We start from the raw sequence: 27689 nt of genomic DNA on the forward strand, positions 1-27689 counted from the left end.
AATGAAAAAAGTTTAATAAATGATATTTATTGATTATATTCATAACTTCTAGACGATTAATGCCTGCAGTACCCTGTGGTATATACCTGAACGGAGGCCGGCTAAAAGGTCTCATTAGCCTCACAAAGCCAGGGTATAAAACAAAGACCCTTTAAAGTTATATTTGCATATCAGTAGAAAGCAGATTACTTCATCAGTACATACAAACTTGAAAGCCTAGCAAAACAAAAAAAGCTCAGTATATATACTATTCAGGATTAAGACACACCTGTGCATTCGAAATTCCACAATAAACTATGGAGATTAAAGATACACCAGTGACTTGAAATTTCTGTGACATGAACTCATTAACTATAAAGATTAAAATACACCTGTGGTATCAACATATCATGTTATCCTGGCCCCTTGTGGCTGGTGGCCGATAATCTGTGATACCATATCCATACCATATAAAGCTTATTCCACCATTCAACCATCTTACGGAGTCATAAACGACACAATATTTTGCCACCAGACGGAGAGGTAAATCACAGAATCACAGAGCGTGTGAATAAAATCGGTTTGATATATCATCAGAGTTTAACTTTTGCTCCCTCTCTCTACTTTACAATTCTTGAAAAATAACTGACCGTACAGGTTTGAATTATACTTGACAAGGCCATCTCCGGCGCATCCAGTAAAGGCGTGATACGGCTAATTATTACACAAATGTGAGGCGTTTCATTTTTCCTATAACGTTTCACAGGAACGCGGGTCGATGTATATGATAAAGGTGTTGGAAATGACTCACAACTCAAAACAGCATTGAAGATCTTGGGTAGAGCTGGCATTAAAATAACCTAGCCACTCTTAATCATTTCATTTAAAATTCCATCATCGCCACAGGATTTGCCCGATTTCAAGGATCTAATAGCAGTTAACACTTCACTGGCAGAAATTTCAGAGTCAAGAAGTTCATTACTATAGAACTCAAAACCACTTAATAGTCTCCTCTTAATTTTTTGCTTCAAAATCAGCATCAAAATTTTGAGAGTGAATACCCTTTGTGCAAGTGATTTAAAATGACTAAACCAAACGTCAGGAGTAACACTGATACTGGCTGAGTTGTCTTTATTTTTCAAATTATTAACTAATTTCCAAAATTTTTTCGGATCTCTTTTTTCAGAATCAACAATAAGAGACAATAAATTCTCTGTGAATGAACGCTTGCAACGTCTCAAGGTTTTAGTATACAATTTCTTATAATGGAAAAAAAGGGCCTCTTGAAATGGGTCATTTGGGGTTTTGTGTAGTTGCTTTCCCATCTTACTTATCTCCCTTTTTAATTTGTGACATGTATGGTCATACCATGGCTTGCTAACTTTCCTCTTTCTGTGATTTCTCTTTTTGAGATTCTTGCACGCAGAATGAATAATGTTTGTAAAGTCATTAACCAGCATATCAATGCCAGACATATCATATTTTCTGCTGATTGGAGAATTAAGACAGTTCTTTACAACTGGATTATTCAATCCCTGCACAAATTGATCAGGATTTGACCATAAATAAGAAAATATTCACTCTGAATACTAACGACAAAACAAGTAACTTAAATCCTAATGAAATCATGCAATGATCTGACAAATGACTTGGATAATCAACATGAAAATATTGACAAAGATGTAAAGCATCATGATTAACAAGACCATAGTCTACTGTACTACAACCATTGGTATGATGACAAGTTGTCATTCCAAGAAGATCACCACTAATACGACCATTTAAAATTAACAATCTACTTGCAGTGCATAAAGAAATGAATTTTCTCCCGTAAGGATTAATAACAAAATCCCTATTATTTCTGGCAATTACAGAGTCATCATAAGCATTTTGAACATCAACAGGGATATGATTTGAAAATATAATGAACCAGTACGTGAGTTTAAAATCACCAAGAACAATAACTTCACCAGATGAGCGGTAAGTTTGCAAATCCCTTTCAATTAATTCAAAAGGATCCATATCCGTGGTTAACTTTTTCATTCTTAACATGTAACTTGAATTATCAGGTCGAAAGTATACAAAACAAATAAATAAGTCATTCTTGAGATTGAAATACTTCTTATCAAATTTCAGCAAGACAACAAAATCGTGCTGCTTTGGTAGGATTTTGACCCCAGCACGTAAATTTTTTCTAATGAACACAAAAATGCCTCCAAAATGGTTTCTACCAATAACACCCATGGATCTATAAGAATCATCAATAGAAAAGTGTTGATCACCAGATGACCATGATTCAACAATGCCAAAAATCTCAATTTTTTTAACTCTATTAATGAAATCCACGTCTGAAAGTTTATCATCACTGAGACCATGGATATTCCAACACGCCACATTAACAATTGGTTGAGAAACAGCCCTTCCAGTATAACATATTACAGAAGTAGGCAAATATTGACCATCAATCAGCAACATGACACCGTCAAAAAGAAAAAGAAAAGAAAAGGGATAAATAAACGCATAAAAATATCTAATTGTCAAAATAAATATAGTGAAGAAGCAAACCCTATACTTGTAAACTAATGATTTAACATTCAAAATATCGCAGCATATTCATTAATAACCCTTATAAACCCATACATTTAACAACAGTTACAAGCCTCAGCAAATCAGCAACTCCCATTATCTGTAATGAAATTCATGTACACATTTCCATATAACACAATTGGAACTAGTTTTGGATAATTGCATATTCATATTTTTCAAATTTCTCAAAAGTATTTGGTGCCATACAGCTTAATGTTGCAATATTACAAATTACTCATAAAAACAAGTGTGTAACTTATAGCAGATGAGTTTGCATTTGCAGGTTTAAACGACATTACTTCACCATCCAATTATCCCGAATTAGTTCCAGTCGTGTTATATTCAAGTTTATATCTCGGTACTGAAAGGCAATATTAAAGCAAACTCTTCCCTGAGATGAAATGTGAAATTATCAAGTGGTTTTCAAGAGTGAAATTGGATTCTGTGAAGACGAAAATGATAGGTTCTGCCACAGTCCTGCTTCGTCTTCCACTTCAAAGCCTCCTTCCGAATTACGAATACCACACATACAAAAACATACAAGTGACACAATTGCCAATTCACAGTGTAGTATGTATGTATATACACTGTGTAGTAACTCTCGCCATAGACTGAACCTTTGCAAGTGGTGTCACTTGTGTTTTTGCACATATCACGAACTAAATATGGGTTTCCAGAGGGTTGTTTACGTAAGTAGAGATAACAATGTGTAAAATATTATTTTATTATTCATAATCATAATTTATTAATAATCATAATTATAACAACAATGGCCCGGTTTCCAGACGGTACTTACACAAAATAGACATTGTTTGTAAAAAAGTTTCAATATGCTGTAACATTGATATGAATAATTTATTTATATTCATAATTCATTTTTGATAATGATAGGAAAACTCATCACAAATAATGCCTGATCGGTCTGTGCTGGACTAGCTGTGGAAACGAAACTGTTTATGACGCATGTGACGGGGTCACTGCGTCTATGCGGGTCATCAAAAGGTCAACCTCCCCCCCCCCCCCCCCCCCGCGCGTTCGCTTCTGTGGAAAAAGTGCAGAAGTACTTTTATAAGAATGGTTTCGATTTTCACAGTATATCAAGAAGGGCTAGAGAAAAGAGAACATAAATTATTATTGATACATTTGATTCGTTAGAATCGGTGTAGTTTGATCTCTACCGTTTTTGCTTTAGTTAGAGAGATATGCTATGGAACGAGCCTGTAATCAGGTGATCACCGAATCGTAAATCGCATGCTCTGCTGTCTACTTCCGGCAGTACAGCTGCAGGAGTATAATAACCAGCAAGCTGATCAATGAACGTTCGGCTGTGTTGCAACTTTTGCAGTCGCTTGCAGTTTTCTAGTATTTTTCACCCTCTAGAACAACTTTCTATCAGTCAACTCAAATTAAGATTGCTAGATTTGCAGCATTTATGTAATTTGTAGACTACCGTGCAGGGACTAGGAGTAGGAGTAAGTCTGTAAGACAGTCAGTCAGTCACCTGTCAGGAAAGGAGAGAATAACACAACTAAGTAAGTTACTAACTACGTGGCAGTCCAGTGGACCGGTCAAAATCTTTCCAATACCACTGCTACCATTGTGGGAATGTCGAATATGTCTCTTAAAAACCAGAGTGCTGCCACAATTGCCGGTGAAATAGGTATCAGACTGCTTATGTTGTTCCTCTTCTTGTAAGTATTTCTGTACAAATTTTGATACATTAGCGCTCGTTTGCAGTTTGTTTCTCACACGGTGAGACTTGTTTTTCTGTCCGGTTTATGGTAGAATCTAGACTGCTTTTGTCCTTGTGTGACTTCGAAAATCACCAAGTACATGCAGAACTACAAGACTACAAGCTGGATTTTATCTAGCCGTGCGTACAGGTCTGTGTGTTCCCGGCGTATACGGCCTCTATGTGGAGGCCGTGTAACGCCGGGAACAAACGAACATACAGTCTAGTGGCATATCACCTTGTGTGTAAACAAACATTTGTTCTTTGATATTTATTGATACCTCTTTTCCATATACAGTAAAACGGCACCATTTTACTTGGAGGCTGTATAACGCCGGGAACATACAGACCTGTACGCAGGGCTAGATTAATCCAACATTTTTTGGATGTAGCTATAGCCTTAAAAAGTTGTCGCCTGCAGTGTGTCCATATCTGTAAAAAAGAATACATTTTCACGACAATATAATACACAAATATGTATTGTTATGTAAATTGGCTGTCCCTATGTTTTTCCAATCTGTGGACACAGTCCCTCACTGCGTCCCAATCGTTGAGGTAAAGGCGATCTACCTCCATCGTCGCATTCAAGCTCTGAGATCTTATCATGAAGGTAATAGTGAGCATCTCTATCTCTATGGTCTGGTCATACAGTCCAGTGGCATATCACCTTGTGAATAAACAAACATTTGTTGTTTGATATTATTGATACCTCTTTTCCATATACAGTAAAACGGCATCATTACAAGTGGTATAGCACAAACTGATGACGTCAAAACCACCATACACAAAACACAGACGCCCTGTTTAAATTCGCCGTAATTGCGGCACTGATTAACAATAAGGTTAAAATAAAATAAATTCGCACTTTTTTCAAATCACTGTCAAAATTTCTGACTGCTTACGCTCGCTCCATTCCGACAATTTGGTCAGCTAACCCCAATTCCTGGCCCCCCACTGTACTTCACCCGACACAAAATCAAGCAAATGAAGACCATGACATCACAGACTTTTTAGGGTTAGGGTCAGTTAGTTCATGTGATCGCGGCAATAATTCCATCTCATCCCGGTGACAATATGCCCCCTCTCACGTTTCATTCATCAAATTTGTTGTCATGTACAAACTTACCCAAAGACAATGGCCATATTGACCCCTTTTCAATACAGCACTTGCCAAAGACGGCACACTGTTACGTAACAGAATTCAGAGTTCATTCAAATGCAAATAATAATCAATATGACGGCCAAAAAATCTTTGTATGTTTCATTTGCATTACTTCTTCTACAGACCAAAAATCACACCTGTACATTAGTTCAAACTCTGTTATTGATTGGTTTAATTTTTGTCCAGAAATTTGTTTCCTTTATCTTTGCGATCATGCCCCCCCAAGAGATTTTTGGCTCGACTGTATTTTGGAAATTTATGAATCAACGGACGTGAAAAAAATATCTATAAAGTATTCAAGTTCTGGAAGTTCGAATACAGCTTGGGTCGAAACAATGGCATACGTTTTTTTTGGAGTCATTGGAGATATTTGTGCTTGCCTTTTAATTTCTTTTAACTGGCATAATACCAATGCTTTATAGATTTGTTTCTCCAGGTTCCAGTATTATTGTGATCATGGAGGTAGTAGAGACTACCTCCATGTTGTGATGAAGGGGAGGGGGGGGGGGGGCTTGTTCATCATTGTCCAAGTCTCCTCAGTTCTCTCATTTCACTGCTAATCATTGTCTTCATTTTGTGGATCCTCAAACCTTCGCCCACACCAACACCCTGGATGCATGCCAAGCGAACTTGGGTGGGCTTCACATCTTCAGACTTATTTCCAACTTATCTTTATGAGTTCATGTGGCGGAGGCGTTTCGGCGATAAAGCTAAGGCGTGGATGTCACTTGTTCAACATATTTCAATTCTTTATCCTTTGAGTTAACAGCCCCTTCATCGATTCAACACTGCACATAACACCATAATGTGCCAAATGTTTTGGGACGGTCTAAAAACTAATGTCACGCCTAAGTTTACTGCTCAGGAGGCCACTGCCGCTGATGTGTGACACTGGGAATGCACAAACCAGACGAAGAAATGAGTTCGTGCTAGTGACAGTATATGGACCCTAAATCATTATATTGGCAGCGAATTTCGTTTGCTTCTGTACTTAATTCACTTCGTCGATCGGTGGAATTACTATAATGTAATTTTTGTGGCATATCCAGAATTGTTGCTCACGTTTTCATCTACAATAGCAATGAAATATTGCATTTCGTACATGTTGAGTGATGAACCACTTTTATACAAAGTGTATCGTGTCAAAAACGGAACGCACACCTTTCGTATTTTTAAAAAGGCAGCAAATGACAAAAGTCAGTAAATACAAACAAAAAGTTTTCATTATATAAAAGATTCTAAACAAGCGACAATTTTACGTGTTTACAAATAAAACAAAATAATATGAAAAAATATTCAAAAATAACAAATCTGCAAATACAAAAACACGACAATGCAGAGAAAAAATAAAGACAGGCAATAAAGCAATCAATGCAGAGGCATAAATTTAATACAAGAAGGAAAATGCGTAAAAGACTTTCAAATCATTACAAATAAACATTATAAATTAATCAGTTCCTGCTTAGCATTATCATCCTAACGTTTATATGGAACATTGCATCCCTTTCTCGCAACATGTTCTCGTGGAGTACAGGTTATAGGTAGTGCTTCACATGCTGAAGATGCTGGGTTCGAGCCCCGGTAGCGCTGTTGCTTGTTGTGTTAAAATGTGTAATTAAAAACTAACACTTCTCTCAATGTCATTAATCAACCGTTGCTTCCACATAGGTATCAGGCTGGCTGAAGAAGACGTGGATAGAGTAATAGGATACTACAAAAAGAGGGAAAGGAGTGAAGATAGTAAAAAATTGGGACCCTTCTTTTCAATCATTTCCCCCTAAGTTTCCAAGCCCCCATTCCTAACTCTTACCCCCAAAATAATTTATCGCCCCTTCTAGAACGTAACCTTTGACCTCATTTCCATAAGTACGCACATCTTTGACGTCATCAGTTTGTGGCTATACCACTTGTAAAATGGTGCCAGTAAAATCTGTCTGAACAAAACACCAAATATACTGAGAAAACTTCGGTTTTACAGAGGTGTTGGTTATAGAGGTTGTGGCATTCTATGTGGAAGGGACGAGAAAAGGTGTTCAGGATCAACAAAAATAATTTAATATTTTGAGACAAGCAATGGACATGACCAAGGTTACACCATAGACCAGGTCTACAGAGCTACACCAAAGCACCATTACCATTATAAGGCATTTCAAGTCTATTCATCTTTTATCCAATTCAACTTACACACCCTGACATGTCATTTATCAGAATCACTGAAGAGATGGAGCCATTTCACAGGGTCATTCAACCAGAGGAGATGTGGCTGTACAAGAATCCCAGATCAGGTGATACTGTGCCAACAGTAACTGTTTTTGTAAGTACCTCTTTACTGTGAAAGGCTTTGTTTTTGTCAGAAGAAATCATACTTCTGCTCATGGTTAAAATGTGTTCTGGAAGATATTTCCTGTACTGACCAATAAAATGTGAAGTGATAATGATAAAAATAATGTAAGCCACTGACAGTCAATGAGATACACACATAAATACATACATACATACATACATGCATATATACATACATACATACATACATACATACATACATACATACATACATACATACATACATACATACATACATACACACATACATACATACATACATACATACAAATAAAACATGAATCAATCATATACATATATATACATGCATACATAAATCTATAAACTATTAAAGACGTGTTAATTTCAATCCCTGATCTAATCTATGTATCTATCATATATATTATAATATATATTATATCATACCAGTATATTGATGGCACAAATGCAGTGATATGATTGGTCGAGACGCAAAAAGAACCGTGGTATATTGGCGACATACATACCACGGCTGGCATACGAGTGAACTCTCAGCTTGAGCAAAAACCCATTTTCGACATTCCATGCCAGAATTTCAATATATTGTTATGATATAACAGCAATAAATCACACCCAATGACGGTATACCACATGATTTTGACCAGTTCACTTCATATATGCACTCGCTATCACTCGTGCATATATGTCGTGAACTGGTCAAAATCTCGTGGTATACCGTCGCTGGGTGTGCTTTATTGCTTAATTATATCATACATATACACTGTATAAGAGTGTCGAGCTAGGAATCCTTTCACTTCTGTCTGAAGATTGCAGGATGCATGAACAGATTTCAATCTTTGAATGAAGACTTGTTAATATCAAGCCTTAATCTCTGTATAATTATATATATATAAATATATATATAATATATATATATATATATATATATATATATATATTATATATATACATGTACGTATATGTGTGTATGTTGACAATTGAATGTTGGTGGGGTAAACAGTCATTGATAATAAAGTTTGAGGTCATAAAGCAGGCTTATACTATACTGTAAACAAATTCAATACTTTACATTTCAACGTCTTGCAAACATATTTGCTACTTTCAGGTCATGTGCCTTTGAAGAAATGGCTGTATTTTATTCATTATTTTTATTTCCGTATTTTTTCTCAGTCGATATCCATACTAGTGCCACTCAGTGTTATCCTCATATTCTTCATCATTCAAAAAGACAGAGTGGACTCTGTGCAAGCAGTCTTAGGTAGGTTTTACAGAGAGATGACCAGCAGATCTTTGAAGGAAGTGATTGAAAAAAGCAAAATAAGTCAAAAAGGTATCGCTGTTGGTACTCAAAGAACATTCACCTGACTGAAATAAACCTAAAGTAGGCTTCACACTAGATATGTGTCTACTAGACTGAACAATCCCTTGCTGAAGAGCGCTCTCTATGCCTCCCCCCCCCCCTCCTTAGAGGGGGAAGCGTAGAGAGTGCCTTCAAGCAATGGATCTCTAAGTGTATACATACCCAGCCTATATCTAAAAGTCTGTTTCATTTCACTCGCAAAATATTTTCGCGTCCTACATATGATTATCGCTCTCTTTAGCTCTTATGGTACATCCTAAATGTAACCTTTGGATGCCAATTACCAGATTGAAATTTAAAAATCTTATTGTTGACAAGTGATGTTTCCACATCACACAGATTTCAATAAATCATTTTGAAGCAAAAAGGTTTTCAAGAGCAATCTCTTTTAATGACCATCAAACTTTTCAGTATATTTCTGCCAGCAGAGTAGATGAAATAACTGTCAGCTAAAGTCCTGTATGGGATATCAGAGTTGAAAAAGCAGCATTACACAGGCCTTCACACAACATTTTTTGTTTTGTCTTGTTTTGCAGCGGTTACACTTACTTTGTGTCTGAATTGCCTCATCACAAACACAGTCAAACTTGCTGTGGGAAGGTTTGTTGCTTTTGCTCTTTCAGTCTGTCCATCTATCTGTCTATCTGTCTGTCTATCTGTCTGTCTTCATTCATAAGGCTTATTATAATCCTGTTACCAGAATGAAAATGTTTGCTCCAGTAAGAAACGTCACATTGAGGATCCAATGCTTTCCTTATCACCAGTGTTCCAAGACTGAAAATATAATGATCAGCTTTAATAATTTGTCATTGATTTTCTTCGATGACATAGGCCGCGTCCAGACTTCTTCTGGCGATGTTTCCCAGATGGCAAGAGCACTCCGGATTTAAAATGCACAGGAGACCCTAACACCATTACAGAGGGGAGGAAAAGTTTCCCCAGTGGCCATTCCTCAGGTTGGTGTAGTTTTCTTTGAAAGAAAACCTTGAGAGCCTTCTGCATACCATGTTTCACTACATTTAGCCACAAAACATTGCCAATTTCTTCAAGATGAAGGGAGCAACACATCCATCGGTATGATTTTCAAGAAGATGGTTAAATTTGTGATCCAACAAGGCATACAGGAGTGTAGTTTTGATCGTTTTGTGTGAGTGCACGGCCAGTTGAAAACCTGGATTGTTTGTAGATTGAGTGATTCTGTTTCACACCTAGGAGTATATAGGTTGCAGTGGCAGGATGATCGAGTACACCATCGACAGATGGAGCAGATGATTGATCAATCAAGCAGACTACCTAACCCACAGGCGCTTGTGCCTCCACTTCAGTGTTGTAGCACAGACCACTATCTATGCTTGTAGCCATGCTTCTTGTGAAGGGGTAGTAGTTTTACCTGCACTGAAAATCATCTTCCCTGTATTGTGCAGCATTCCCCACAGCTCAAGAAATAGCAAGAGGGGTGGCCAATTTACAGAACAATGCACAATTTGCAAATTATATTGTTGTGAAAATGGTTCTTTTTTATTGTTATAAACATAAGAATAGATTGTTCCAGAACAGAGAAGTGGCCAAGCCCTCAACATACCCTTGTGGAGAACCATATAGTGTACTGTTGACAAGTTTGCCTGCTACAGTACAATAGACTTCTTCCAATCCACAAAATGCAATTTGCTTTCCAAAAAAAAGTGTTGTATGGTCACACGAGTACCGGTAATTACAATAAAATAATAAATAAATATATTTTCAGTGTTTTCTTGATAGCAATCAGCACAAATTTGAATTTCTTTCTTGTTTATTGGTTTGTTAATTGAGTTATGAGAAAATGCATCAAAAGACCCAGGATAGTCTGTTTAAAAGATTCAAAGATTCATCACATTTTTAATTTGATTTGATTTGCCTTTCAAATTAGATTCTTCTACTTTTCTTTCAGTTGCTTTTGCTGGCCTGGGATTTACTGCTGTCTACATAGCTGGGAAGTTGCAGTGTTTCAGTGTCAAAGGTCAGGGTGTATCATGGCGACTGTGCCTGGCCATACTGCCATTGTGGTGTGGAACCATGATTGCTATATCCAGAACAGAGGACTATAAACACCACTGGCAAGGTAAGAAACCACAGAATTGACAAGACACACAGGATGTATTTGCCACATCTGTCGGCGAAATTGAGGTCTTTAAGAAACCAGTTCAGTTTTCAGGATGATAGGATAGACTGTTACAGCCCCTGGATACTTGAAACACTATATGACACAGCATTTGACCTCAAATCCACTGCCATGAACATAATTTTGATAGTGTAAAATTCAATGATGAAGTTCTGATTTCAACTGTCCCCAAACAATCATAAATTGAGAAAAATCACAGGGGCTGGTAGGGTTTTCTTGGATAGTCTATCAGAAGTTGAAGGTCATACCTTTTTTATGGTCAAGGAAATAACTTGGTGGTGCGAAAATCAGGGCGAATTTAAATAAAAAGTCACTGAAATAAAACATGAATCCTCAAAAATATTACATTTGCATTTACTTGATAAATGCCAAATCTAATATAATAGATTACTAGCTGTCAGGGAATTGTCTGCCTTCATCTCACCAGGCACCATGTCACTGTTTAGAATTTAGAAAAAAATGTTCAAGTGCCAGCTGAAAGAGTGCTATCAAAATGAGCCAAGAGATAAAAACAATCATTGAAAGTAATGATGTTTGTTTGTTCTCACAGACGTCCTGGTTGGATCAATGCTTGGTTTGGCATTCAGCTATCTGTGTTACAGACAGTATTTCCCAGCTCTGAACCACATCAACAGTGACAAACCACTCATAGCTGTCAAAGGTGCCATGGAGAATGGCGACAACACAGCAATGCAAGAACTTACTGGAATAGTATCTGAGAGGGCACCATCAGACAACACTAAATATCTCTGATCCAAGAGACTGGGGATGCAAATTTGTTGATGACATACTTGATGAATTTTCATGGATGATATTTCTCATCTGAAGTGATCGATATAGTTCGAATGTATGATGAATATTTTAATGTGCAGAAAATACCAAAATTATAATGATATTTTAGAATCTTGATAACTGTTAATCATGAAAGTCATCAAATCGGTGTGCAAATTGATGTGCTACAGATGCCAGTGGACTTCAGAGACAGGTTGCATGTATGCAAGCAGTACTTATGTACATGGTCTATGTGCAGTCTACCTCATAGACATGGTCTATGTGCAGTCTACCTCATAGACATGGTCTATGTACAGTCTACCTCATAGACATGGTCTATGTGCAGCCTACCTCATAGACATGGTCTATGTGCAGTCTACCTCATAGACATGGTCTATGTACAGTCTACCTCATAGACATGGTCTATGTGCAGTCTACCTCATAGACATGGTCTATGTGCAGTCTACCTCATAGACATGGTCTATGTGCAGTCTACCTCATAGACATGGTCTATGTGCAGTCTACCTCATAGACATGGTCTATGTGCAGTCTACCTCATAGACATGGTCTATGTGCAGTCTACCTCATAGACATGGTCTATGTGCAGTCTACCTCATAGACATGGTCTATGTACAGTCTACCTCATAGACTTATAGGCAGAAATTAAAGAGACTTGGGTATGAAGGCAGGTAGTGACATGGGAGAGCTATAAAAAACAAACAAACAAACAATCACGTACAGTTGAGACATCCAGAACCATCCACTTTTCATGGGTATGCCAATTGTTAAATAAGCATTGCATTAATCAGAAGCTTTACCATTATCTTGAATTGTCTCTATGCTGTAGTGATGAAAAAATTATCACAACACCCAAAGGAAAATGGCCCACATCTCCTTTTGGTAGAAATCAATGCTTGCCTAAGGATACATAGATGCAAATGTACCCCTTATGGTAACATGAAATTGTACTGATAATTCCTGCCCAAAATGATATCTAGTAGCCTTATGTGTCTCTCTATGACTGCAGATTTCTTTGAAAGAGCCACAGCATTTACCGTTATATTGAGTACAAATTTGCTAAAAGGAACAATTTCTGAAATACCATAACCTGAAAATCAGTTTTGCACAATACAAATCTAGTAGACCAGAGTACAGTCCGTTTACAAGCTTTCTGTGAACATACAGACAATAATGAATTCAAAAGCTTGATTGATTTGATGCCAATAGTTTCCGTCATTCTGAAAAATATAAATATTGATATACGAGTATAATTTTCAATACTTCAGTCTGGATAACTTTCCCTACTCCATAATTTAGTTGACTCTATGAATTTCAAAAATTATTGTGCAGGGATGGAGGAGAAGATGAATATGACACCAAATTATCCATCAATGTTACATTTTTTGCTACTTGTATAGTGTCACTGCTGATTTACAAACTTCAGATATGAACTGATACTGCCATAGAACTGTAGATCAGTTAGATTGACAAAACACGGTATGAAATGTGTAATCAGTAACTTGACAAAAGCCAAAAATCTTCACTGAATTAATTTTACAGAAATTATAGATTCAAGGTATTACCATGTCATTTTCATGTTGAGCAGGAAAGAGCAGTGTTGTGTGCAAACTCAAATTAGGATGTGTGCTTGGATTTCAAATTTCAACTCTAGCTCTATGTATGGCACAAGAAATATATGTGCACATTTCAGTGACATGAAATTGTGCAACTGATGTGTTTATTGATGACGTCTACTTAAATGCTAAACAGTAATTTACGTGAAACAAAAATTGACCAAATAAGGACAAATGAGAAATAGCAACCTTACTTTGCATTCACTTTTACACCTTCAGGGTATTGACAGATTTCAGAACATATTTTTTCTTAATTTATATATTTTACGGATTTGGTTTAAGTATATTTACAACCATTATTTTGATGTTTATTGTCTTATAATGAGATAAAAATTGTGCCCATTTTGGTTGGGGGGACGTGGAAGGTAACTCAAGATCAAGATCAAAACTAACCCACAAGAGGAGAGAGATGATTGGATAAAATTTCCAACAAAATCAGTTAAAGTTTTGAGGGGAGATTTTTCAAAGAGACAAAAGGTATAACTTTGATTATATTGGCATTATTTCTGTTCAAGAAACAAGCATAATTCTGATTCTCAATAAAGTATGCTGAAATACACAAAGTGTGAGCAAAATTTAGAACTAAGGGGGTTGTAAAAGACAATGCCCACATATGTACAAATCAATGACAGAATTTGGCCTTTTAGTTGATGTATTACTATGCTTAGATATTTATTGGGTGTCTCAATAACCTCTGTCAATGCGAGATCAGTGGTTGTAAATCTTATCAAATAATGTCTCTTCTGAAAATCTGACATTCAGATTTGTGTATTTTCTGCAATGTAAATTTTCCAGACTGATAGATAATGAAGGTTTCCACATGTGATGTAAATGTGTGTTCTTCATTGTTCTTTGAATTTTAATAAAGTGAATTTGAATATCAGTGCAGTGCTTCGGAAAGTAATATCCAGGTCATATTGTAAGTTCTTATACTTCACATCATTCAAGAAAAATTGCCCCAAAATACAAGTATGCAAATTTCACTACGATTTTAAAATACCTTAGGTCATCTAAAGGAACATGCATACCAAGTTTCAACCCAATCCGGCATGTGGTTACAGAGTTATGCAATTTGTAGGTTTTGATTTTTTTACCTCTTTTGCATATTTATAGCACTAACATACATATTTATTTGTTCAAATTGACATCTCCGCCCATGGGTGCTCCTGTACACCAAATGATAAGATGGCTTTCAGGTTTTTGATGTAGACGGACATACACACATACAGATGGCACCAACTGACCATAAAAGCTTTCTTTGGCATATGTAATGTACATATACCAAATGTGCATGAACAATATTTAGCTCACATTAGTTGTATGTATACATACCAAAGAGAGCTTGTATGGAAGGTCGGTGGCGTCTGTATGTATATGGATGTGTGGATGTGTGCCGTCTACATCAAAAACTCTAAAACCATTGCACCTACCATGTTAGTATTTAGTGTGCAGGTGCACCCAGGGATGGAGATGTGAATTTTTGAAATGGACATGTCATTGTCAAAAAGATGCAAATGAGGCAAAAAAGGGAAAGTCCTGCTAAAACTTGCTAAAACTCTGTAACCACAGGCCAGATTTGGTTGAAAGTTTATACAGGTTCTTTAACTGACTCTAGTTAGATTTTTTCAAATTTTGGTGAAGTTTTCATATTTTTATCTTTTGGGCAAGTTTTGCCATTTTCGGTCAAAAAATCATTTTCTCTGAAATCGCTCATCTGATTGCTTTTAAACTTGTTCAATTTTTTTCTTTGTTATTCTCCGTAAAAATATATCTTTACAAGAACCACTGATTTCAAATGCAGGTTTGAAATTTGCATAACGGTACCGGTAGTACCGTAACATATTCAGATTTTGTTGATATGAACAAAATTAATAAATATTGTGAAAAGATTTTCTAATATTTGGCTACTTTATACCTATAGGACCTTTAAGTACATAATGTGGTGATTTAGTAAGCATTTTGTGTTGAAATGCTGTAAAATATTATTAGACAGTAAAGCTGAAAGTGATTTTAGCAGGTTTGGTCTCCAACAAATATGTTCCATATAATTGTTAGCTCCCATACATGCATATGTATATATGCAAATTGAGGTATTCTTATAAGGTAGCAAAATGGCATCTGTGTGTATGTATGTATGGATGTGTGTCCGTTAAGATCAAAAACATGAAAACCGCAACACCCACAATCTTCATATTTGGTACTGAGAGGCATTCTAGGTTGGAGATGTGAATTTATTCAAATCAAGATGTTTGTGTGAAAAATATGCAAATGAGATAAAAAAGTGAAAATCAGTGAAGATGCTGCAACTCAGGAACCATTGGGCAGAATGTGTTGATATTTTGTGTGTAGGTAGGTAGCATCAATCCTTTGCACAAATGGCAATTTTACAGGGATATCTTTCATTTTTGTATTTTTAAGATTGTTTTGGTAATTTTATACCTACTGGAACTAAAGGTATATAATGTTGTGATTTAGTAAGCATTTGATATGATAATCTGTATTTGGTGTTGAATGCGGTAAAAAAGTTATTAGAAAACGTAGCTAAGGTGATTTCAGCAGGTTTGGTTTCCAACAAAAATATTCCAAAATTTTTTCAATGTTTAAGAGTATCAAGGTTGTAAATAGTTGACACACTTCCTGCCATTTGGTCATTGTATATCTCATGCAAAGATGGTCAATACAAAGGGGTGGACCACTTGATATCATGTTTGGAGGGGGGGGGGGGTCCTGGCAGATTTTGAAAAAAAAATTCAAATTCCAAACAAATGTCAATAAAAAATCAGCCAGGGAAGGTTTGATAAAAAGAAAAGGTTGGAGAATGGGAAAAAATAATGTACAATGGATCAGATAAAAAAGATAATGTACCTTATCCATTTTCCAGACACCACCCTCCCCCCATATCAAATGGTCCACCCTTGATGTCTTTTTGTGCGCAATTAACTGTGCAGTGTATATTAGTTTAAGATGTCAAGTTAGGTAAGGATTTGAAAGGAATAGTCAAGTTCACCACAGTTAAATTTCTTAACTTTATCTCTTGTGTCATCATCCTTGTGTAATTGGTTAAGTTTGTAAGTTGTTCCAAATGTGGATGCACCAGTTGTACTGGAAGAAAACAATGTTTACTTTTCCCTGTAGGGTTTCTGAGTTAATGATTGTATGTTGAAATCTCTCCATGTATCTGGTGTACGGGCAGAATGTAAACATTGGTTGCATGTTATGTATTTCAGTCTATGTCAAATATTGTTCATGAAAAATCAAGAACAGTTTGCTGTGTGCTTGTAAAAGATAACATATTTGTCAATACATAAAGTGCCTTGCAGATTAATTGTCTGAAAATTAATTGATGTAACATATTCATCCTGAGTGCCTGTAGGCCTATATTTAACTATTTTATCATTACATCCAGCTGTTTGTTATATCTTTATTATTCTCCATGGGCCAAGGCACACTTGGAGGGGGGGGGGCAATGTCATCACTCTGTGCCAGTCTGTGTATGTCAGTCTGTCTTTATGTATGTATGTCCATGTTTCATACAATTGTTGGCTTGTTTTGATAACTATATGGGAGCGAACAATGACATTATCACTTTTTTTTCAATGTTCAAGAGTATCAAGGTTGTAAATAGTTTACATATTTTACACGTCCTGCCATCTGGCCCATGTATCTCTTTATGTAAACATGGTAAATACCAAGGGGTGAACCATTTGATATCCTGGGGGCGTTTGATATTCTGGAGGGGGGGGGGGGGTCTGGAAGATTTTTGGAAAAAAAATTCCCAGCAAATGTCAATGAAAATAAATTAGCCAGAGAAGGCTTGACAAAAAGAAAAGGTGACTATGAATATCACCAGCAAAGGTCCAGAAAAGCTGTTAAGTATCGAGTATACACTCATTCTTCCTTGCCGCGTGTAAGCAAATGTGAGCAAAGTGTCATAAACGTTATTTTTATCACGAATCTTTCAGATATGGAAGACGGTCACGACATGCGACATGCGAGTTTTTTTTAAACTGCGACCTGGGAGTTCTTAAACTGCGTCATGCGAGTTCTTAAACTGCGACATGCGAGTTGCAAAACTAATATGGCGTTTGCATACATGTCAGGTAGAGACGAGCTTATTTCTGCATACTTCCACAATGGATACACCTGGGAGAAATAACGGCCACGTTAGGACTCCGACATGTATGGAAGTCCGGTCACAACCTGCTACATACGACTAACCCTAACCCCTAACCCCTAACGCTAACTAACCCTAAGTTATGCCGTTACAATTTTTCTTTCCCTTGGCCTAACCTCCAGGGTTGAGAGCGAAGTAAGGCTTTTTACGAGAGAAAACCTAACCCCTAACCCTAACCCTAACCGCGGATCGCAGTTTTAAAAACTCGCATGTCGCATGTCGTGACCGGTCTTCAATAAGATGTTAATCTCAAGTTAAACAAGAATTTCTGCATGTCGGAAAAATCAAACTCAGGTACAACTTTACTTGCAGTACATGGGTAACCAAGTACTCCGCATGCATTGAATAACACATAAGGAACTAAAACTGATTTCTCACCAACCTTTTGAATCTGAAGCTCAAGTTAGACAAGCATTGCTCAGGATAGAAAACTCAAAATCAGGTACTACTTTCTTTACGGACTTTCTTTGTGGGTAACCAAAGCACTCCGCATGACAGACAACTAACTCATCTATAAAGGATCCTACCATATTGGGAAAAAGCTGAGACAGGACACAAAATCAAAGCAATAAAACAAACAATTTTCTGCACTTTGGATTGACATGGGTCACTCAGGTTCATTGAACTTACAAGTACATAGAAGGAAAGAGTTTTAGGCATGCAACGCCTTTCTGGTTTTTGCCGCTAATAAATTGGAAAGGGCGCCGATTGTTTCGTTGCCAAACATGCAAAATGCCTTCTACAAAGAATGCAAAACTCGTAGTTGTCTTAAAGCTTACCTACCTGTGGAGGCTTTTCATCCAAAAATTGACCTGCTAGGTCGCTGTATGTCGGGAAAAGGTCAATTATATGCTTGAATATAAGCTAAATCTACAAAGCAAGTTTATTTATTTGAATTTCGAGAGAAAAAATGGGAAAATTCTGCCATATTGGGACTTTTTGTCCGCTCCGGCGGATCTTTTTTTCCTGGAGCTTACCCAAAAACGCCCTCACACGGCCGAGTACTCGCCTCTGCTTGCTTGAGATGGACACCAATTTCTGATACTGACTCCTCGCCTCACTTTAACATCCTTAGGAGTATGAAACGGTTTTTATCACGTATCTTTCAGATGTTAATTTTAGGCCACAGAAGAATTTCTACATGTCGAACACTCAAACTCGGGTACAACTTTGCTTGCAGACTATGGGTAACCAAACTATCCATAATAGTAAAATAACTAATCTCCACAAAGTTTCCACCGTCGACATAAGTTGAATGCCACATTTGAAACTAAAACTGATTACTCACCAACCTTTGAATCTGAAACTTATGTTAGGCATGATAAGATAACGAAAGCTCTCTACATGACAGTCAACTAACTTATCTCCACAAAGATTCTATCAACATTGAATAGCACATCGGGAGTAAAAGATGATTTCTCACCAACATTTTGAATTTGAAGCTCCAGTTAAGCAACAATTGCTCAGCTCAGAAAACTCAAACAATTAGGTACTTCTTTCTTTACGGACTATCTTCGTGGGTAAGCAAAGCACCGCCTATGATAGTCAACTAACTCATCTATAGAAAGGATCCATCCATATTGGAAAAAAGTTGAGACAGGGCACAAAAACAAAGGAACAACACAAACAATTTTCTGCACTTAAGATTGACATGGGGTCATCCAATATGAAACAAAATATATTGGGCTGTTGCCCGATTGCTTCCTGGCAAAATCTCATTTTAAAAGAATTTGGCACTGTTCTTTTTAATGGATTAATCTCTACTAACACGGGTGGGGGTTTAAAAATGTCGACCCACTTAAGCAGCTGTATGTTTAGTCCAGTCAATCTAAGCCAAAAAAGGGGTAAACCTAGGACTAATTGCAACAGAAATTATTTCTTCACCATGCATTTTGGAAAGGTCCTAGAAATAACATACTAAAAGTATAATAAAAATCTAAGGGGTGCAACAGTGCCTAATTTGCATAAATGTAAAGGGGGCTCATGGGTATAAAATTGTCGCTGATAGACGGTTTCTACTTAAAATATGTGGCTAAACATGCTTTTGATCAGGGTTTTTTTGGCTTATTTGCCTCCTTTTTGGTCTAGCAATGTTGTTTAAAGTATTTTGTCGTCATACAAATATTCCTCATTTGCATAAATCCAATATGGCCGCCACAACACTTCACTTTTCTTAGTTTTTCTCGAATTAATAACTATTTTTAAGCTACTACTGACGGCAATAGAATAATTTTTTCACATTGTATTTTAGACAAGTCCTAGAATAACATACTAAAAGCCTAGTACAATCTAGAATTGTAAACAGTGCCTAATTTGCATAGATGTAAAAAGATTATGGGTACAAACTAAGTGCTAATAGAATGTTTCTGCTAAAAATAATTGGCTAAACATGATATGTTATGCAGGTTTTTGGCTTATTTGCCTTGTTTTTGGTTTAGGTAATGTTGATGGAAATATCTAGTCTTCATAGAAATATTCCTAATTTGCATAAATCCAATATGGCCGCCACAACCTTCACTTTTCTTTGTATTTTTCCCAATTAATAATTATTTTTATGCTACTTCTGACAGCAATAGAATTATTTATCCTCTGTGTATTTCAGAGAAGCCCTGACATACTAAAAGCCTCGTACAATCTAGAAATGAAAACAATGCCTAATTTGCATATATGTAAAAAGATTATGGTTACAAACTAGGTGCTGATAGAATGTTGCTACTAAAAATATTTGGCTAAACATGATATATGCGGGTTTTGGGCTTATTTGCCTTGTTTTGGTTCAGGCAATATTGATTAAAATATTTTGTCGTCATAGAAATATTCCTCATTTGCATAAATCCAATATGGCCGCCACAACACTTCGTTTTTCTTTGTATGTCCCTAATTAATAACTATATAAGCTACTTCTGACTGCAATAGAATTAAATTTTCTTTGTGTATTTTAGAGAGGTCCTAGAATGACATACTAGAAGACCAATACAATCTAAGATTTATAACATTACCTTATTTGTATAGATATAAACGGATAATGGGAGCAATACATTCACTGATAAAAGAAATATGCATATTGAATTGAGAAAAATGCGACATTATGTTCAAGTAATGTATGCATTTATCTTAATTTTTGTCCAAGCAATATTTTTGAATACATTTTATCGGCCGAGAAATATTCCTAATTTGCCTAAATCAAGTATGGCTGCCACTGCATTTCACTTAAAAATTATATTTAATCTACACTATAAGAGTTTTTGTTTCCACTCTGTATTGAACGTGTAGAATGACAATCAAAATGACTGTTAAGAGGGGAGACAGTGCATAATTTGAATAAATATAAAACTTAGAAAAGGGAACAAAATCGTTGCTGTTAATAGATTTCTTAAAAATATATTCAGCAAATTGATATTTAATTCAAGCAATTTCATTATTTAATGTACTTTTTGTGTTTCTAGGCAATGCATAAAATCATTTAAGAGTCCTCATTTTACATAACTGCAATGTGCCTCTCCTACCAATATACTTTTCCCTTTTTTGACCTATAGTATAAATGACTATATATAATGTTAAAAAACAACGGAGATCATTAGAACTAAATTTTAGTAGGGTCATGGAAGTTACATATCGCAAGTTTAAAGGCCTGTGTTGGCACCAGATTTTCTCATCAGAAAATTTACCCACCAGATTACAATTTCAATGGAAAACAAAAGGCTCTTACACCTCAATCATTCTCTTACAGACTAGAACAAAGGCGATCCCAGGGATCGCGAAAAGTGCATTTAATGAAGTTGTGCATAAGACAGCTAATTTACCAAAATGCTAAATGGGTCATAGATGCTATACAAACCTGGTACTGATAATCTATTAACGAAAGTGATTTAAGAGATAAGCTGACATTGTAATGACTATGTAACATCATTTTCTTGTTTTAGTTCAGGGAATGTTTTCAAATATATCTTACAGCCATAAAAAAATTCTTATTTGCATTTGTCCAATAAGTCAACCATGTCACTTCCTTTTTCTAATTGGAACATGAATTATTTCTTCACCTTAAATACTTAAAAGGTCCAAGAATGGTATATTCAAAGCCTAATACAATCTACATTGTGCAAAGGACAAATTTTGAAAGATTTTATAGGAAATGCCTGCACTGTACTAAATGTAATAATTGAAACTTGAAAGGTTTTACAATATCGTAAAGAGAGATTGGAAGTTTTTACTAACATTGCTAAATATATTTTACCTAATTTTGAGCGATTCCTCATGTGCATAAATCATATATGATGATCATTAAAATAATTTTCTTTAATTTTTCAAATTGACGTCAACTTATTTTAATTAATTATGTTATCAGTAAAATGAGAAGTTACATTAAGAGACACTACTTGTTTAAGTTATTTAATACTTTAAATTCTTCCTATCGAAAGATGTCCCTCAGTACAAAGAAACTGACATGGTTATTTATTTTCTGTGTATTTTAACTCATTGTAATGATTATATACTAATAGGCCATACAGAATGAAAAGCCCTGTAAAAATAAACAATGATTGATTCGTATAGTTCATTTCAATTATCTAGAGAATTTGCATAATGTCAATAACATTGGGAACTTACTGGAAGATTTGGATTTTCTTAATGCATACCAAAATACTTGGCCAAATAACCAACACTTTGTACTAAGGGAGGCTGAAGAAAATTTGTGTTTCAGCTCTATTTTCTTTTATTTTCACCCTTACCCGTATTACTAATATAGATTAAGTGTAGATAAATGTAATTAAAGACCAGGTTGTGTGGTCACTGGTAAATCAGATATACTTTTGACTGTGTGCAACTTGCCTGCTCATGCCACATACAGAAATTTATGATAATAATGATAAATAAATTATAATGATCATGATGATAGAGAGGTACAATTGTTATACTATACTGCCAATTATCATGAAATATGGATTAGGAAAGCTGTTCCTTTATCAGCTGAAAGACATTACAATAATCAAAGGACACTGCATTTCTCAAAATTTTGAAATTTCTTGAAGACAACAATTGAAAATTAATATAAAGTCATATAGTGGACTGAGGAGAGAGATATCCTGTTAAATCTTACCGTACAAAGCCATAGCATTTGAGGAAAAACTGACAAAAATCTGTTGAATGAATCATGATAATCTAAAACACTGGTAAAAGCAAACTAGATACTTTTCATAATGTTACATGGTCTAGCTGCTCTTTCAAATTTTCATGACCGTGAAACAAGAAAACCAAGATGTGAAGGGATTTGCATCACAGAAGCTGCCGTTAACGAGTTTATCAATTAGGATATCAAATTTTGACATCAAATTATCATAAAATTGGTTATCCTGTATTTGAACCTTATGGAAGTCTCACCTCAGATTGGCCAGACTCTCAATTCGTTGAGTGATCAATCTTATTGGTAATAATACAAAAGTCTAATAATCTGCAAATGGGAAGTCCATTACATAACAGCCCCATGAGTGATACTTGCACATTTAAGATCTGATATGATACGCAGTACAATAATATCATCCTATGCTTCACATCTTTTCATTGAGTTATCCTTCCCCATACTTATGGGTTTTACAATGAACTGCAGCAGCATGAATAACCCCGACAGAAAGCAAAATCTAGACTTTGTGTTGTCAACGAAAGGATTCTGGCTGTAAACAAATGAAGATGGAAGATGTAAACAGAGAGGAAGAGGAAGAAATTTTGTTATGATAAGGACCATCATAATAATTGTCATCACCACTACCATCATGGTGATTCAAATGATGTTCGTATTTATACTAATGATAGTACAATAATGAGAAGGATGATTAACAGGCACAACTGTTAAGTGTGGTGAACCATTTATTAGTAACTGAATATTTCCATCGTCATTGAAGATGATGACCAAAAGCATAAAATATTCCTTCAAAAATGTTACTGCAATCGAACATGTTGTAGGAGAAAATGACTTAAAATGACAATTGATGTCAAAAACTTGAGCACGTCCAATGATTTTTTTATGAATAACCTTATCGTCGTAAAAAAAAGAAGAATATCCAAAGAAAGAATTCTGATTCCTTTTATTTAGACAGTAATGCTCTGAAACTCTTCTCTTTATTAATTGCATTTCTGAATAACCAGAAAATGTCAATGGAAGCTATTGTAGGCTTATTGTATTCAGAAGACCGTTTGTGTCAATTATGCAAATTAGGCATTTTGTATTAAAATATGCAAATTATGCATGCAAATTAGGTCAACCTCTTTTGTTTTAGGTAATTCTTGAAAAACCTTAACATTTCATAGAGAAAAAAAATTGTTTAAATATGAGCTTAAACATTCATTTTGCCTGAAATAGTGGAAAAACTGTGAATATATGCAAATTACTTAATTTGCATATTCTTTATCGTTCAAGACATTTAGAAAATAACTTATTGAACCTTACTAAATTGTGTTGCAATGAAAAAAGTCACTTGAATTCAGTTTAGATGCCCAAAATGTGAGTATAGCAGTCATTTTAAAGGCGATATATAGCTAATTTGAATATATGCAAATTTAACCAATTTGCACCCCTTATATTTTTCTATACTTTTAATATGTCATTAGTGAGACCTTTCCAAAGGTCATGGTGAAGAAATAATTTCTGTTGCAATTAGTCCTAGGTTAAACCCTAAATTGACTGGACTAGTTGAGGAAAGTCAATGATATAATTGAGTAAAGCTAAATTTGCAAAACAAGATTATTATTTTAATTTCAAGGGAAAAACGCAAAGAGTCAGTCAATTTTGGGAATTCCAGCGCCCCGGCACTTTGAGTTTTGCCAAAGAGTGGCACTTTTAGTTTTAGGGCTAAAGAGCGCCGGCACAGGGCCGGGTCCTTGACAAGACCCCAGGGAAAGCACTCTAATCTGCAGGTAACCATTTTCTCACATATCTTTCACATCGTAATGTCAAGTTAAAGAAGATTGAATGCAGGTCGGAAAATTCAAACTCAGGTACAATTTTCGTTACGGACTATCTTTGTAGGTAACAAAAGCACTCCGCATGACAATGAACAAAACTGCAAAAAAGATCCCAAGGCATTATAAAAAGTTTACAAAGGCCAATAAAACAATATATTGAGCTGATGCCTGATTATTTCGCGGCAAAACGCCCTCTTGAAAGAATGTAACACTGCTAGTTTTTGTATGTGGATGAACGTCTGCCAACATATGGAGGTTTTTCCATCCAAATGTTGAGCCGCTATGCGGCTGATTTTTTCACAAAAGGTCAATGATACAACTGATTGAAAGCGGAATCTGCGAAAGCTGCTTATCTATTTGAACTTCGAGGAAAAACAGGTTCGGCCAGTTTGGGGAATGCTTGCGGTCCGGCTACACTTTTACTTTTAGGGCCAGAGAGCGCCCTCACAGATCAGGGTCATTGACAGTACTCCTGGGAGAAGGAGAACATTTTTGACGCTCACTTGTCACATCATTCTAACTTCCATTAAACATAAAACAGTTTTCTCACGTATCTTTCACATCTCAATCTCAAGTTAAGATAGTATGCGCCTCGAAAGTGAAAGACTTAAACTTTCGCTCAAACTTTCCTTAACGAAACTTTCAGCCATTCTCTTACTCTTAGGCAAATCAAGAATAAAACTCGGGGATCACCGTGCAAATTTGGGTACTACAGCAACAAATAACCCAAGATTTGCGGATAGTTAACATTAAAAATGGCTGCCATCCCTATGTATACTTTATGGAGAAAAAATAAAATTTTAGATTTTCGAAAAACCAAGACGGTGAAAAGTTTTCTTACACCAAGAGTTTTAAAATGAACCCCAAGAAGTTCAGAAAAGAGTTTGAGAGTCTGAGTCTCTGTCCCCGAGCCGTTCTACCTCAAAGAAGATTAGGTGCAGGTCGGAACATGTGTTTAAACTCAAGTACTACTTTCCTTACGGACTACATTTGTGGGTAACCAAATCAATCCTCTCGACAATGAAAATAAAATCTGCACGGAGGTTTTGGGAGCTGAAAACTCTTTTCTCACGAATCTTTCACATCTTAATGTCTAGTTATACAAGCATTGCAGCAGGTCGTAAAATACAAACTCAGGTATTATGAACGACAAGTTCAAGAACGACAATAAACCCAGTTTTCAGAAGCAATGTTACAAGATGTACAAGACTATCTTTACCTTCGGTCGTATTGCATCAAGGGTATACGTGGTCGATATCGTAATATATCTGCGAGAGACATCGAATTAAAGGATGGCTTTAGTTACCTTTTATTCTTTTTATTTGTGAATTCGTGTATCCTGCACATAGTTTTCGAAATAGGCCGAAGATTTCACAAACAATCGGGCTTGGACAGTTGGTCTATTTTATCTCAAAGTTCAAACGCAAAATAAAAACTTTCTTCAACAGCTTTCATAAATCCATTGTCGTCGCCGGGCTTCGTTCACTGTGTAGCAGCCGATGCATGATAAGCAAATTTGCTGTTGTTTTCCTTATTTTACATGGCATTCATAGGTTTTTTCCAAACTTTTTCGCGCTGTTTGCTTCAGCCTTCATGATAGTGTTTTTCCTACAGGAGCATCATGGCTGCAAATTGTTCACAAATTCTGCGTAGCAGAAGGTTTACCATGATTGACCCCTCCTCCCAAGATCTAATTGCCGAACCCTTCCCTGACAGTACGTGGGCGTTGATGGCGTCCGCCTTCATTCGGAGACTGTTAACAAGCGATTGTGATACCATTATTAAGGGAGCATTCGTATTTTACAGGGAGTGGGGTCGGTGGAAATCAGGGGGGTTGACTTTTATGAAACCGTTTTTTAGGGGGGGGGTCAAATTTTACAATCAATGATTGGAAGGGGGGTCAAATTTTACAATCAATGATTGGAAGAGCGGTCAAATTTTACAAAGGTTTGTAGGGAGTTATGGAAAGAAAAATTTGACTTTGGAATTTCACCGAAATGTTGTTTGATCCTCCATACATAATCTGTAAGTAGTCTATGAGGAAACTATGAATAATTTCTTTTCAATTAAAAACTAGCTAAATGTGTGTATCTATAGACTCTTGATAATTAATATTGATATACTTGATCAGACTAGGGTAATTACCGGTGCATGTGTGAGCAAGAAATTTGATTTTGGAATTTCACCGAAATGTTGATTCAATATCTTGTCTATGAGGAAAATATGAATATTTTTTTCCAATACAAAACTAACTAAATCTGTGTATTTATGAATTTGTTGAATGTTGATTCTCTATACATTGTGGTCTGTGAGGAAACTTTGAATATTTTTTTACAATACAAAACTAGCTATTAAAATCTGTGCTTTAAAGAAGTTTGACATTTGATGTAAATGTACGTGACGAGAATATTATATTTGAAAGAGCAGACCTGAAAAACCAATATGATATTGGAATTTCACCCAGTGATTATTTGTAAAGTTCAAAAAAGATTCTTTGAAAGGTCAAAGGTCAAATGGAAATTATTAGTCAATTAAGATATTATTAACGGACTGTGTCATCTGGGGGAGGGTCGCTGTTTTTTTGCATGAAAATTTGGGCGGGTAACTCTTTCTCTTGCAAACATTTTTGAAGGGCCTAATTTTTCAGCCCAGGGCCATTGGGTGAGGGTTAATGAATCAAATCTGATGATTTTTTTTTTTGGGAGGGGGGGTCACATGATTTTACAATTGATGAATTCTGGGGGCGGGGGTCAAATTTTAGAAATTGATTTGGAGGGGGTCGCTTTTTACAATTCATTTGTCGCTCAAGTTCCACCGACCCCTCCCCATAAAAAAACGAATGCCCCCTAAGTTGGAG

General features: G+C 35.9%; 1 protein-coding gene across 1 annotated transcript; it reads left to right on the forward strand.

Moving 5' to 3' along the window:
* Positions 1–3823: 3823 nt before the first annotated feature.
* LOC139119767 (phospholipid phosphatase 5-like) lies at positions 3824–14587 on the forward strand. Its single transcript, XM_070683655.1, has 8 exons — positions 3824–4256; positions 7668–7773; positions 8952–9039; positions 9678–9741; positions 9973–10097; positions 11069–11239; positions 11850–12346; positions 12719–14587. The coding sequence occupies exons 1-7, from the start codon at positions 4171–4173 to the stop codon at positions 12050–12052; spliced, it is 843 nt and encodes a 280-aa protein (XP_070539756.1). The 5' UTR covers positions 3824–4170; the 3' UTR covers positions 12053–12346; positions 12719–14587.
* Positions 14588–27689: the final 13102 nt, after the last annotated feature.

This window comes from Ptychodera flava, chromosome 20 (assembly GCF_041260155.1).
Source record: "Ptychodera flava strain L36383 chromosome 20, AS_Pfla_20210202, whole genome shotgun sequence".
Classification (NCBI taxonomy): Eukaryota; Metazoa; Hemichordata; class Enteropneusta; family Ptychoderidae; genus Ptychodera; species Ptychodera flava.